The 15,305-nt window shown below is 28.4% G+C and overlaps 1 protein-coding gene across 3 annotated transcripts; it reads right to left on the bottom strand.

Moving 5' to 3' along the window:
• Positions 1-5,127: 5,127 nt before the first annotated feature.
• On the bottom strand, positions 5,128-12,739 carry LOC106765496 (pre-rRNA-processing protein esf2). 3 transcript variants are annotated; one of them, XM_022785281.1, is made up of 9 exons: positions 12,461-12,739; positions 12,081-12,374; positions 11,491-11,554; positions 11,302-11,369; positions 10,797-10,886; positions 10,588-10,718; positions 8,397-8,519; positions 7,802-7,863; positions 5,128-5,489 (listed from the first exon to the last, which is right to left on the bottom strand). In XM_022785281.1, exons 2-8 carry the CDS (start codon positions 12,322-12,324, stop codon positions 7,846-7,848), a joined length of 738 nt encoding a protein of 245 aa, XP_022641002.1. In that variant the 5' UTR covers positions 12,325-12,374; positions 12,461-12,739; the 3' UTR covers positions 5,128-5,489; positions 7,802-7,845. The 3 variants fall into 3 exon arrangements, with proteins under 3 accessions (XP_022641002.1, XP_014505748.1, XP_014505670.1); XM_014650262.2 differs by having other exon boundaries at positions 7,809-7,863; positions 12,507-12,738; XM_014650184.2 differs by having other exon boundaries at positions 7,809-7,863; positions 12,461-12,734.
• Between the last annotated feature and the right edge of the window lie 2,566 nt (positions 12,740-15,305).

A 15,305-nucleotide genomic window follows, 5' to 3' on the forward strand; every position in this document is an offset into this window, starting at 1 on the left:
GGAAAAGAAGTTTAAGAAAGAATGAATGAGAAGAGGATAGGGTGCAGGATGTAGGCTACCATAGAAAGTTATAATTCTTTATGGAGAGAAGTGATAGGAAATTGATTATTTAATTTTGGATGGATCCCATGGTGTAAAATAAAGTGAATTAAACTTCTAGAAGGGTGTTGTATTAGTTACAGGGGGTAGGATTATAAGATTTAAGCAAATTAAATGAAAATGTTGGCACATGGTTTTATTTTTTATTTTTGAAAGAGAACGTTATTAATTAAAAGTGTTTTTATTGGGTTATTAATTTGAAAGCTTAAACATGTGATTTGTTTATAATTTAAAGGTGTGTGAATTGGGAAAGACCGAAACATGATTTCATGGTTGCTTATGGTAGTTTCAAATGTCGAATCTTTTGGTGAGATTCTTAGTGTTTTAGAATGAAAGTAGGAGCTCAGTCTTGGGGGTCTTCCTGACGCTCCAATGGTCTTTTTTTCTCACGTAGAGAGGATTGGACCATGTGGTGAGGAGTAGCAGGAGGTCTTAGTCTTGGAGGCTTTCATCATGCTCCAAGGCGCGGAACAGACTAACCTCGTGAGTGGCAGGGCGGGGGAGCCTAAGTTTGTGCCATGTTTGTGCCATGTTTGCTTCTGTTTTCCTTGCGATGATCATCCACTTGGATGAGAGCAGATGACGTGGAGGATATCTTGGAAACAACTCTTAATGGAGATGGAAATGCCGCTGCCTAGTTCATTAGACTTTACTTTTCTTAGTCTTAGATATTTTGAAGAACTTTATTTGTTATGTTTAAAGTTTTAAATTCCTATCCTTTTTAGGAGAACTCTATTTCTCCAAGTTCCTAAATTCTTGTACTGCTTAAGGATGACTGTAATCCTAATTGTTTCTAATATACTCTAACTGCTTTCAATTATTATATATGATGACATCTTGATTATGTATCCTTTTCGGTATAATTGGGATGTCACATATTATATTTTATATATTTTTGTAATTTTATTTTAAAAATTTATAAAATATATCCTTTTAAATATATGGGAGTATCTCCAGATATTCATAGATCTTAAAATATCAATTGATTTTTTTAAACAGATATTTGTGCAAGTAATATATGGATAACGAATAATTTTTATGTTATGAATAGGTAAAAAAAAGAGATACTATTTGTGTTTGAACCCATTTTTTGTCATCTATACCTATATTAAACAAATAAAATATTAAGAAAAGTTTTAAATGTAATGATCTGTTTTCACAATATCAATTCCTATAGTAGTAAGTAGTGTATCATAATGTCTTGTTATGGTATTTGAGTTGTGAGATTAATGATTTTATGGATATGATTCACATAAAAGTTTTAATAATTTTTCGTATTTAATTAAATTAGTAGGAATATTTTTATAAACTCATCTTTTAAAATAAATAATGTTGATAATTTTATCATTTATAGTAGTGCAAGTTGCTCGTTTTCTTATTAATAACTAATTTTTACTTTTTTTTTGGGTGAAATGTAATATTTTTTCTTCCATTATCAATACATCAAACTTTATTGAAACATATTGTTTTCCTTTCTCTAATTTTTAACTAACCTTTAGCCAATATATTTTCAATTATGCCTTTAAGTATCTTTAAAATTATTCAAGATCTTTATATTATATTTGACTTATACATATTACTAAAATTCCTTGTCTCATTTTACCTAGTTTTTAGCATTTTTTTATTTTTTTATTTTTATTTTTATTTTTTACCTTCAACGTTTCCATTTCATGACAAAACTCATTTACCAACATATTTTATCTTCTTAAACATTACGTTCCAACTGAAATTAGCATTGCCAACTTAATTACACAATTGAGAAAAAAAAAGAAAGTATGTAGTTGTATGTTTTATAAGTCATATTTTACATGTTTAACAATATTAGTCTTTTTCAATGTATATTTTAAAATAAGTTTAAAATAATTTCTAATTGATTGATAGTGTAACGAAACAGATATTGACAATGCACGGAATTAATTTTAAAATATTAATAAATAATTTAAATAAAAAGGAAGTTTTAATTGTAGACCACTAGTATTTCTACCCGTGAATTCTTGAGATTTTAGAAGTGATAATATATTTATTATATTAATTTGAGATCATAAAAATATAATTACAGTTTAATATGAATATTTTTGATAAAGTCAAACAATAATATTTTGGTTGTTCTATAATAATAATAATGTATTTAATTTATATATATATATATATATTAATAAAATATATTGTAAATACTGAAATACAAATTACAACGGAAGTGAGTGAGAGAGAGGGAGTTATTGAATGAGAGAGTTATTAAATAAAAAAATGTATCTATAGATAAAATAAATTTTAGTTATTGAAATAAAAAATATTATAAGTAATATTGTGTAAATAAATTTTTATTATGAATAAATTTTTAATTACTTATATTTGAAAAAGTAATTATTAAAATGATAAAAGTGCAAATAAATTTTTTATATTGATGATTAATTATTTGAATTAAAAAAAAATAGTTACTAAAATGTTAAACTGAAAAATATTTTTTTATTATAAATAATTATTTAAATCCTAAAGTAATAATTAAAATTGAAAAAACAAACAAGAAAAAAGTGTATCATTTTTTTATATGTAGTTATAAATTATATTACTAAATATTATTATGTATTATAATATATTATTATATTGTTCTGAATTATAAAATCTTTTGAACGCTTTAATTTTTATATTTTGTTTCCATCTTAAATGAAAAATTTTCAAAGTTTTTTGTATTTTGAATTTCAAATTCACATTTGTTATTATACTTTATCAGTTTTTTCATTTTCATATTTCTAATTTAAACTTTTATCATATATTTTAAAAGTTTAAACATTTTATAATTTTCACGTTTTAATAATACGTTTATTTCTATGTTATTGAAATCAATTCTTTTTAATTTTAAATAAGGTATTTATTTTCAATATTTTATTATTTAGTTTATTTTTAATTTATTAATGATCTCATTATTTAATTATTTATGTATTTCTTTATATTATATTTTAAATTTTATTATTATTTTATGTTATTGTATTATTATATTACTATTTGTTCTAATATATTTTATATTGTTAGGAACAAACAAATATTTGTGCATTTGACTGGTAGAATTTATTTTCATATTAAATGCGTCAGAGATATGATAAAACTGCTTAAAAATATTAAACAAATCCATTGACAAGATTTAATAAATATATTTTTAATTTTTTTATTTTGAATTTGAAATACAAACTCTGTTAGGAAATGATTGGTCAATTTTTATTGTCAAATTTTACTTGATTGATAAAATAATAAATTACATTGAAGTTTTTGTTTCCTATAAAACACAAAACTAAATCAGAAATTAAAATTTATTTTTAATGAAAACAATAATTTCATAACGTGCTAATATTTGTAGTTAATTAGTAATTAAAAACTAATAAATTTGTTGTAATAAATTATGAAATAAATCTATAAAATTAATTGGTTCAATATCAATATTAAAACAAACCTCGTAAATGAAACTGGAAGAAACTTTTAATTTTGCAATAAAAGTAAATAATAAACTTACAACTAAAAAGTAATAGTATTAATTAATTAATCATAAATACAAAATAAAAATAACAGAAAACATGTGACTACAAATAAAAATAAAAATAGAAAATGTTTAAACAACATGTACCCTGAAAAACAAAATTATGAATTTCCAATTAAATTAAACAGCAAAGCAAATGGAAAAAATTTAGAATATTATCAAAACAGACTTGGTGAATTTTATTGTGCAATTTTATTTGGCTAAAAATAATTAGATTCAAGTTTTCGGTTTCCAATAAAACTAAAAAAACTAAAATCAAAAGTTGTAATTTATTATTATGAAGACAACAATTTTATAATGTGTTAATATTAGATCAGATCAAGTAAATGAAAATAATAAATTAGAAACCTTTTATTTTGCAGTAAGAGTAAATAGTAAACTTAACTAACAATTAATCGTATTAATTAATTTATTAATCAAACAATTAATCATAAATACGTATTATACTCATAATAGAAATAAAATAAACGTATGTATAAAAGTAAAAGAACGCATAAGAGTGAATTGATTTCTACTGCGTTAATTTTGACAAATTACGTATATTTTATATACGAATTTTAAAGTAAAAAATTAAAAAAAGCAATAATGTTGTAATTATGTAAAAACATATAAAATAACATTTTAAAATTAATAACATCTTTAAAATAATAAAAAATAATTATTTTAATATTAAAACACAATAAATAAAAGTTTTATAAATAAATTTTATTATTTTAAAATATAGAAACTATTTTTTTAGAATTATTAGATGATGAAAACCCATTTTCATTTTAAATATATACAGTGTTACGATGATTAAAAAAAAGCACTAATAATTATAATTATGTAAGCATCTATAAAATGATATTTTAAAATTAATAAAATATTTAAAATAATAAAATTCAAATTATTTTAATATTAAAACACTCTAAATGAATTTTTTATTACTTTAAAAAATAATATCTTTCTAGATGATAAAAACTCATTTTCATTTTAAATATATATAATGTTATGATGGATAGTATTTTTAAAATAATCAAACTTGATTATTTTAATATCAAAATATTATAAATAAAAATAGTAAAAAATCTATTTTTATATTTTTAAAATCTATTTTTGTTAAAATCATCTGCTGATAAACAATTATTTTTATTTTAAATATATATCATGTCATAATGATTAAGCAAGCAAAAAAAATCCTTATTAAATATTAAAATAATCAAAATTATTTATAGAACATTAAAATAATCAAAATTTTCTTGAGGTGAAAGTTCACTTTAAAAATTCTAGAAAAGAAGAACTTAATTAAGTAAAAATAAAAACAAAAACAGAAATCACACATGTATGCCAAATTGTAAACATGATATATGAAATCAAAAGAGAAAAAAAATGACTAAAAGATAAAAAGAATCAAAGTGAAGGATGCCACTTGAGAGGGACAATATGGCTCACAAACCCAATATAAGTGAGGATGCCGTCACCTAAACTCTAGACTCAAGATAAAATTAGAGAAGACACTCTTAAAGGAGAACACTCTAACAAATGGTCAAATATATGACAATTTTACTCAAAATATTCAACCATTCTACAAGTTTAGAACAGAAGAACCCTTTTTACAAGTCATGGAAAAGGGTCTTTTAGAAAAAACACAAAGCTAAGGACTAAGAAGCTATTACATAAAAAATGCTTCTAAAAAATAGGTGATCTAAAAAGGAGACTCCTTGGGACATGACATAGCTTGGTCAACCATTAACCTTCTAAAAGGAAAGGTCAACCTTGCTTTCCAAGCCTCCTCCAAAAATGTGCCATCTATGTGTAGGTATAAGGATGAGTCTCTCTTTCATCCATGTAATGTTATCCTTGAGAATGGTCCTAACTTATTCTACAAAACAAACAATCAAACAAGAGGATCAACAAATCAACTCAAGTAGAGTAAATAAAGGTAAACTCAACACATGTCAATAAAAGGAAAGTCAACACAAAACTAAAACCTCATGAAAAAGAAAAGATTTAAAAACTTCCCTTCTAAACATATTTATTCTCCCTAGACATGTGCCTTCATTCTTGGTAGAGAAAAGATTTACCCTTTCTCTTCTCTTTCATAATCTTTGCTTGTCTATTTGACAATTTAAGACTGCTAGAGTGATTAGTAGGATGAGTTTTTCAATTCCAATCATTTTTTTTCTCAATTTGACCAAGTTTTTTTTTTTTAGTTCTTCCTTTGTCAAATCTATCTTCCCTTTACATGGAGTTTCTCTTGGTTTACATGTGATCTTAGATTTTAATACAAGTCTCTTTTGATAGAAGTCTCTACATATTAATGATCATAGTGGTATGATCTAATCATTCTTTTATTGTGTCTATGTGTAGATAAAGTATTATGTGATTTTTGAAAATGTTAGGTTGTTTAAGAGCCGTTTGAGTTGTTTTGTCAGTTAAGAGAAACCGGTCTTGGCCTGTGATTTTGTGAGCTTTGCATGATTGTGTTATTGCATATCAATAGGGTAATTTAGGATAATATGATTTTTCTACTGAATGATTTATTTGATTTCTAAGCTGAAATGATGGTATGAATGAATGAATCATAAGACATTTCCAAATAGGAAATTTGATAGAAACCAAACAATAACTGAATATCAGAGTTGTATTATTTAGAGTATTATGCAGTAAAAAGATTATTGAGCTGAAAGCTCTACAGCCACAAGGAAACCCAAAGATCCTCCAGAGAATTACTCTCCTCCTAACTCACAACCTCTTACTCCCCCTACACTCTCCTCTCTCTTATATCAGAATTCCCCCATCCTGGATTCTTGACATGTCATTCCCCATCCTAACTAACTTCTCCCTATTTCTTTTCTAACCCCACTTTCTTTCTTCTTACATACACATTCCATATTTTGGACCTATCTATTCCTTCTATAATTTTTCCTTGCTTATGATCCTTATTAGGAGTCCTATCAAAATTCCACTAAATGTGTTATTTACTAGGTATGCATTCAGATGATGACTGTTTCATTATTTGAAATTATCTTAAATTTTATTAACCATTCATACTTTAGTTGGTTAAGTAAAATCCCGTCATAAATGTTATACATTCTCATAATCACTATTTTATTTTTATTTTTCCATAATCTTTTCTAAATGCAATCACCATTTATTTGTTAAACTATTGATAGTGATTGAAAGTAAGATTATAAATTATGCTCAATGAAATATTTTTACACACAGAAGTACATGGGAATTGATATAATGTAAAGCTTAGCATACTCATTAGTTTGATACTATTATTATTTACAGTGAGATATCACGTTCGGTAAGTATTATTTGATATTACATTATCTAATATTATAGCATAAGCTCAAAATTCAAAAATACATCTGATATTTTTCGGAGAATGCAAACTCACCATCATACTGATTCTCTTACTCAAAAAATCCTAATTCTATTATTAATTTGAACATTAGAGAATCTTTTACAAATAGATCTTTCCTCATGTTCCAACCTTCAAGAGTACACAAAAAATTTCAAAATCACTCAAATTATATCACCTGTTCAACGGTCCACATTCAAGATCCTTGTATAAACACATTAAATATTTTTAAAACTGCTAAATTGGGGTTTTTCACTCCACTCTAGAATGGAACGGTTTGTTTTCCCATAAATTCATATTAGCTATCAATGCCATAACAAGAAGGTTTTATTAAAACAAAATAACAACCAAGAAAACATGAAAAAGCCACGCCAAATCCATAATAAAAATACATCGCACGCATAAACAAAAATACCTATGATGAAAGATTATGAAATATACATAAATGAAAAAAAGTAAAAGTAAACCAATGTATACCAATAAAAAATTAAAGTTTAATAATCAAATTTCTCATCATATTAAACCCGTTCACAATCTCACAATCCACAAAAAAATCTTTAAAACTTACTATGGCTTTATAAAAAACTTGCTTTGAAATATTAGGATTAACATTTTTTTTTTTACCTACCACAACTAGACTTCTTATAATTTAAACTGACTCTTCAAAAGAATTAGAATGTTTTACGTATACACGGATTGCATTAATTTTCATTTTGAAAACCTATATCAACAAAAAAAAGGCATTTTCTAAAAAATTCACAAAAAATTTATAAATACATAAAAATTAAAAATCACCAATTTGAGCCAAGAACAAAGAAAATTACAATGAACCTTTTGGATCCTGATGTTGAAGCTATCAATATATAGATTACGAGCCACCAAATACCTGCAAGGAACAAAATGGAAACCCTTAAAATTAAAAACTAGCAACGTCATATATTAAGTTACCACACATTTTCAAGAGAGGAAAGAGAGGGCAATGAAAAGCACAAAATTAAACACCAGTAAAACAATTAACATTTAGCTCCTACAGTTTTTTGGTTTTAATTTTTCACTCGGGTAAATTTGAAATAACTATTTCCAGTCATTTAAAATTTATATAAAATTTGAAATAACTACTCTAGTCTCAAAATGAGTAAATTTAAGCTTTTGTTTTCATATTAGTTTTCATTCCTCAAAAAATTGAAATTACTATTTTGGCTCTTTACCATTCATCTTAAAAAGTAAATAATATTTATTTTAAGGAATTTCGATTCTTTTCAGAAATTTTATGTGAAAACATTCTCTCATTTATGGTCCACTCAACTTCTCTTCAAGTCATGAGCAGATAACAAAAGATTTTACACGGACCAAAATACACTAAAAACAAATTTAAACCAAAAACTACTATCTCTAACCAATAATGAAATTGTTACTTACAGCATCCAATACATCGTCTGAGAGCTCAGGTTTACTTTTCTTCGCATCAGCAGCTATAGGCTTTGTTTGAGGGAAATGGCGAATCACTTTTGCCACTCCTGAGTCTTGTTCAATCTTCTGCTTCTGTGCAAGCAAAATGTAATTATGTCAGTACTGATTCTTCAATATAGACATTACTCGTTGAAATTTGAAAAAAAAAATACAAATGAAAAGAAATAGCTGAACGTGTCTTTGAAATAACTTTCTGATTGCCATATTTGTGAAGCAAATTATTTAAGGCAAAAAATGATAGTTGAATAATCTTTGTGGCTTTAAGTAAAGAGTAATCCAGAAAAAATGGTCTTCTGTCAGAGAAGAATATCATAGCTACTCATCATGTGAGTCTAATTTTAAGGAGCTTCAGTAATTCATATATAAACAAGTTTTACAATTAAGCACATGCAATGGACCACAATATAAAAATGAAAAGAAATAGCTGAACGTGTCTTTGAAATAACTTTCCGATTGCCATATTTATGAAGCAAATTATTTAAGGCAGAAAAATGATAGTCGAAGAATCTTTGAGGCTTTAAGTAAAGAGTATCATAAAAAAATGGTCTTCCATCAGAGAAGACAATCTTAGCTACTCATCATGTGAGTCTAATTTTAAGGAGCTTCGGTAATTCATATAGAAACAAGTTGTACAATTAAGCACATGCAATGGATCACAAAATAAAAATGGATCAGAAATCCGTGGTAGCTATAGTATCAAATGTCACCACGCAGTAGGAACTTTCCAAGTTTTAGTCTAACCAATAAAGTGTAGAACTCAACTTATTAAAAATCAGCAATTGAGTTCCTTGAAACATAGAAGTATACTATTTATATTGCAAGTCTCTCATCCAATTTTCCTATTATGATCCTCCAAAAAGATGCCTCCTCATCAGTACATCATTCCTTACAACAGAAATACACACATCAAACTCCACTAACTAACTAGCAGCTAAATTCCCCTTTCTATACCTTCTTCCTTTTACAAAAGCAAAAACAAATTATTAGTTAGGCTTGGGCTTTGGGTCTTTATTAGTTTGAGGCACTGTTCCTGATAGGTTCTTGTAATCAACTAACAGTTCCTAACACAAATCAACATTTAAAATAGCAGTAGAATCCAAAGCTACCCATGATTTAATTTACAGTTCTCAAAATCAAATTTATTTACTTATCTGCAACTCTCATTGTTAGATTAGGTCCAAATATAGGCCAGACTTCAAATCCTCAACCAGAAAGGCGGTCCAAAAACAGTAGCCAAAAATGGGTATCAGCTACATTGCACTGTTGTGATCGAATAGAGATACAATAGATACACCTTACTGCCATTTAGAGAAGTATTTTTCATGGACTTACATTTACAAATTATATAAGAAAGGACTTCTATTTCCATAACTCGAGTAATTTATTTTAGAGACAGATCATGTTAGATGAATAATAGAAAACAGTAAAATTGCTATCTCATGGTCTGCCAGAATTGCCAATCATCACTGCTATATGAAAGCAAAAATAAGACACAGTAAAAGACTCAAGAAGCAGGGATGACTGAGCTTTCACTAGGTTTATGGTTAGAAAATCTAATTCTTCTGGTCAGAATTCCTCGAAGGTTAAAACTGTAGCAAGAAATTTTAATTCAAAGGTAAGCCAAAAGTATAACAAGCAAGATATTTCAAATTAGAAAACTACATCTAAATAGAAAGCTTCATTTCTTGCTCGATTTCATGCTTAATTAATGGAAAACTTTTTTAAGTATTCTGAAAAATGCTACCTATTTGCAGATCACACCAAGATATTTGAAAGCTGACAACTTCAAACAATAACAGACAAGAAAACTAACTATTGTTTAGTCATTTCCTTAATGGAAATGATCTTTCACTATGCTACTTATATGATATCACCCAATACCAGAAAAAAAGTAAGCCACAAAGTCAGGTACCAACCACAAAAAATTAAGAAAATGTCAATCAATAGATTTACCGCCCATTTCTCGTTTATTGGGGTTGGCTTTCTTACAACCAAATAAACTATTAATCAAAATAAGGTTTCTTGTCTGAAATTCAATGCCTGAAGTACATTTCTCCAATGTTTAAACCAAAGGTAATGATGGCATGGTACACCAAATTTACTTTCTAAGTCTTTGAAATATGTAGACATAATAGCATACCTTCTTTAGCCGCTCCTCTATAGCATTCAAAGCACGTGACTGATCAACTCTCGATAGATAGAAATCCCTCTCTCTCTTGGCAGCAGAAAGTTCTACAGCCAGCTTTTGCTCCCGAATGGCTTTCTTAAATGCTGTAAGTTATAGATTGTTTCAGCATAAAAAGCTTAAGCTCCACCACTAAAACAAGACACTGATCATAAAGCGCTCACCTAGTTCTTCAGTCAGATCATCCCACTTGAACTTACTTAAGTACTTAATATTCCAAAGGTCATAGTAGAATGATGACCTCTTTCTCCCCCCTTGAAGACAAAGAATACAAATCAAAAACTTGAAAACCAAATTCAAACAGACAGACACAAGTCAAAGAAAAATATCCTGCTACAGTAAGCATACTGCACTACGAAACATCACTAAACTTAAAGAATAAACCAATTCTAGGGTTTATAAAACAACATTACTATTCTCATAAAAAAGACTGAAGAAGCAAGAACAAATGGTATAACCACTACATGTATATACAATACTGCAACTACAAATAAACACCATATCAATTTTTCAAAAAGTTTCATACAGATGTATGATAGTCAAAGCATGAGAATCAAGACATACTAATATTCTAGAATCGTTAAGAGACAACATAACAATTTTCATTTAAGAATGAATAACAGAGAGAGAGGAGCAGGTGTCTGACAGTGACAAAATTCAAACACATACCTATTTGTTCACCATTTAACATATTGGCAACCCTCTTAGCAACCCTTTTATCACCGAACTCAACCCATCTACACAGCAGAGAGAAAACCAATGATCATATTCAACTCTCAACAACAAGAAAGTCAGCGACCATTGGAACAACTTCAATCAGATACCAATCGTATTCCAAAATAAAACATAAATAAATACCCTTCTGAATATTCTTGGTCTCGGGATCCACGGGACCGCTTAGAAGGCACTTGGGTAGCAGAACCTGAAAAATCAAATAATAACAGTCTCCAATCACAACAAAATTCAAAATAAATAAATAATATACACCTTCTAGAATTTCATTAGAATGCCCCGATATGTAAGGTGATTTCCAGTGACTAACTTCTTATAGCTAGATATTTGGTTACTATGCTTTTCTGGCATCCAAACCATAAAAATGTTACCGCTCTTATTATTATGCAAAATTTACCTTCTATTATTTTTTCTTGATAATTTTTTACCACCATAATTTTAAATTTTCTCGCATGTGTAACAAAACGCTAATGGAAAAATGCATGAAACTTAGCTGGTAAAACTCACGAACTGATGATGGTTGAACGGTAAAAAGTACAACTAAGCTAAAAAAATAAAGTAGTAATTTTACAATAAATGTTAAAAACCAATTGAAAAATAAGAGTCTAAAAACTAAACCAGCGAAACGTCATCAATGGTTTTAATTTCATGTTCTTTCACATACTAAAATCAAGTTTTCCCCAAATAAAAAGAACAATCCGAAAATTTAGTGAGACCTTGAGGAGAGAGAAAAATTCGTTGGATATCACCGAACTGAGAGAGAATGTGGCGAAGCTTTACGTGGTCCATGTGAGGAGGGATTCGGCTCAAATAGCACACGCCGCGCTTCTCCGCGTCCTTCGACGCCACTTTCTTCTTATTCTTCTTCTTTGTTTTCTTCACTTTCGCGTTTTCGCCGTTGGATGTAATTTCTGTTGCTTCAATCTCAGCGACCTCTTTTTCTTTCTCCGAAGAATTCATCGTTTTCTAGTGTCTGCAGAAACACCTTCTTCCTCTTCTTCTCGTTCAAGCTGATTAACAAAACACGAATTTTTCTCACACTAGAATTTTTCTGATTAACAAAACACGAATTTTGGTGACATTTGGTTTTACTGACCTCACTCTGCCGCGACGCACGATGCAAAAAAAAGAAGTACACTTACTTCTTCACTAGCTTCGACCAATGAAGGTGCAAGGCGTTGCGGCTTCCACCAAAGGAGGTGCAGGGCGTTGTAGGCTTCCGGCAACAGAGGTGCGGCCTTCCGGCAATGGAGGTGCACAATCTCTAGTGAGGTACGGCCCTGATGTGTGAAACAGGGGGAAATATTAGGGTTTTCATTATTTTTTAATGAAAGATCATTTAGATAGGGCTATGGGGGTGCAGGAAGAAAGACCCTAAGGTTCTGCTCTTTTTGGGCTAAGATTGAGGCCCGTGAAGAATAAAAGGGCTGGGCTGTATTTCTTTTACCATTTCACATATGAAAACGGTAAAATTACTTGTTACACCCATGTACACTTTTTTTATTTATTTTAGCTCTTCTGGATGGTAGAATTTAAAACTTATTTATCTACTTAGCACCTATGGTAACTACTTACTATAATTATTATAGTAATACCGCTATCACATAATATCATTTGAAGCATCTCAAATATTATGATTACTATCATAGTTACACCACCATCATGACTATTCCAATCAAGAACAATATCATGAGCATCACCAAACCATGAACTCCATCATGACATGACTCAATCACTCTCTTGTACTCTGCCTCAACCGACTATAGTCGCTTCTACAACCTCATTTGTAGCTTCCCCATACAGATACACTCAAGTCATGTTCTTTTGGTTTCAGACCTATTCTCCTATCATACAAGGCAGAACATCTATCCCCCTCATCAAAGAATATTTTACACTCGAATACTATTCTCTTTTCTACAACTATTCGTCAAAGAGAATTTTACTCTCTTTTTAACAACCAATGCCAAAGAGAATCACCCCTTTTCAACAACCAATGTCAAAGAGAGTACCTATCTGCAGATAGAACCAGGATTTACGAGATACAACAAGTAGACTAATCTCCCATGCCTCATGCTCATTAATCACACACACTCTTGTGCATTCCTCTTCCATTCATGCTTCATTCCCAATCACAAATCAAACCTAACTATAAACATACCCATTACTCTCATTCCTTGAGTACCAACGCATTCCACTGCTTCATAGGCTTGGTCCACATCCATTCTTCGTCAAATTTGCCATTTTTCACAAAAATACACTATGATAATCGATTATCACTTTTGATAATTGATTATCTCAGTGAAAATTACGCAAAAACATCACACAAGAAGGGATAATCGATTATTACTTAAGATAATAGATTATTCTCGCAACCAAATATCGACGTGCAAATAATCGATTATCACTAATAATAATCGATTATTACCAAAACGAAACACATCCTGAACATGATTGAAGCATTCAAGCATACATACATAAACTATAAATCACGTGGAAACATACTCCAGACATCATACATGCATCCAAGCATCACACACCCATGTAAACATACTGAAACACATATAATACATTGCTTAAATCATCCAAATCCAATCATTGACATGTTATACCCAATAAAACCCAAATATAATGCATATGATTATTACCACACCCTTACACATACATTTTCATGGGAAACCCCTAAGCATTTTAACTTTGTTCTCCCTTAGCATTAAACCCTTCTGTTGGGATAATCCAACAAAACATACATACATTCATAGTGAAAACCCAACACAAATATTACATAAACCTTATGCTCATACATACATAAACCCTTGTCCAACAATAGCAACAGATAATCATAATCACATAAACATGTATCAACAAAGATTATCAATCAAGATAATCAAGAACACATATAACAAACAACAATAAATACACAATGGTAAGTTTTCTCATACCTTGGCCAATACCAGAGCTTTATCTACAATCTTAAAGCACCACTAATCTTCCTTTGCACTAAGAGTTTTTGTTGCTTTCTCTCTCATTTCCCAAAAACGTAATTCCTCTCTTCCTTTGTTTTCTCTCTTTGATTTATGATTTCTAGGATTTCTAAAGGACAAATGCCCTTCACCCTCTCTATATCTTAATATTTGTAAAACAACCCGACTCTATCTCTAATATCTCTTCACTTATAATATTACATTTTAAAATTAAATCTATCTAAATCTCTCTTCTCCATTTATCACACGTCTCCTATCTATACTTTTATTTTATTTTATTTTATTTACACGCTTTTACTTCCTACACCCTTTATTTAATTTCATCATCAATTAAATAAAGGTAAAATATAATTTTCCTCTTAAGCAAAAATACAAATAAAACAAAGGTTTTTCTTAATTTTCTTTCTCCTAAGAATTGAACCTACACCCATTCATTCCTAAATTATCCTTCCATTAACTAGTCAACACATCATTTTAATAATATTACACACTCACCAAATCAACTAATTAACAACATATGAATCATGTGTTGCATTTTATTTATAAAACATAAATAACTAGCATATCAATTATAATTATGAACAACATCTAAACATTAAACCTAATTACCAACAATAATACTCAAGTCTCAAAACCCACTTTATGTCCTCAATACTACATTTTTCTCAAATCTTATAGCAAGCTCAATACTCCAAGTAATTGATGCAAGATTATATTACTAAATTAATTTTCTGAATAAATTGTTATAAAATCTGTGTTTATATATATATATATATATATATATATATATATATATATATATATATATATATATATATATATATATATATAAGTCGAGTTCGAGTTTTTAAGATGTGTTTCAATTTAAAAATAAAATCGTGATAAAATTTTATGTTTTAAAGTGAACAATTAATGCTAAGTAATGGTAACGATGTTATTTAATGAATTTCATATCAAAAC

Source organism: Vigna radiata, chromosome 1 (assembly GCF_000741045.1).
Source record: "Vigna radiata var. radiata cultivar VC1973A chromosome 1, Vradiata_ver6, whole genome shotgun sequence".
NCBI classification, from domain to species: Eukaryota; Viridiplantae; Streptophyta; class Magnoliopsida; order Fabales; family Fabaceae; genus Vigna; species Vigna radiata.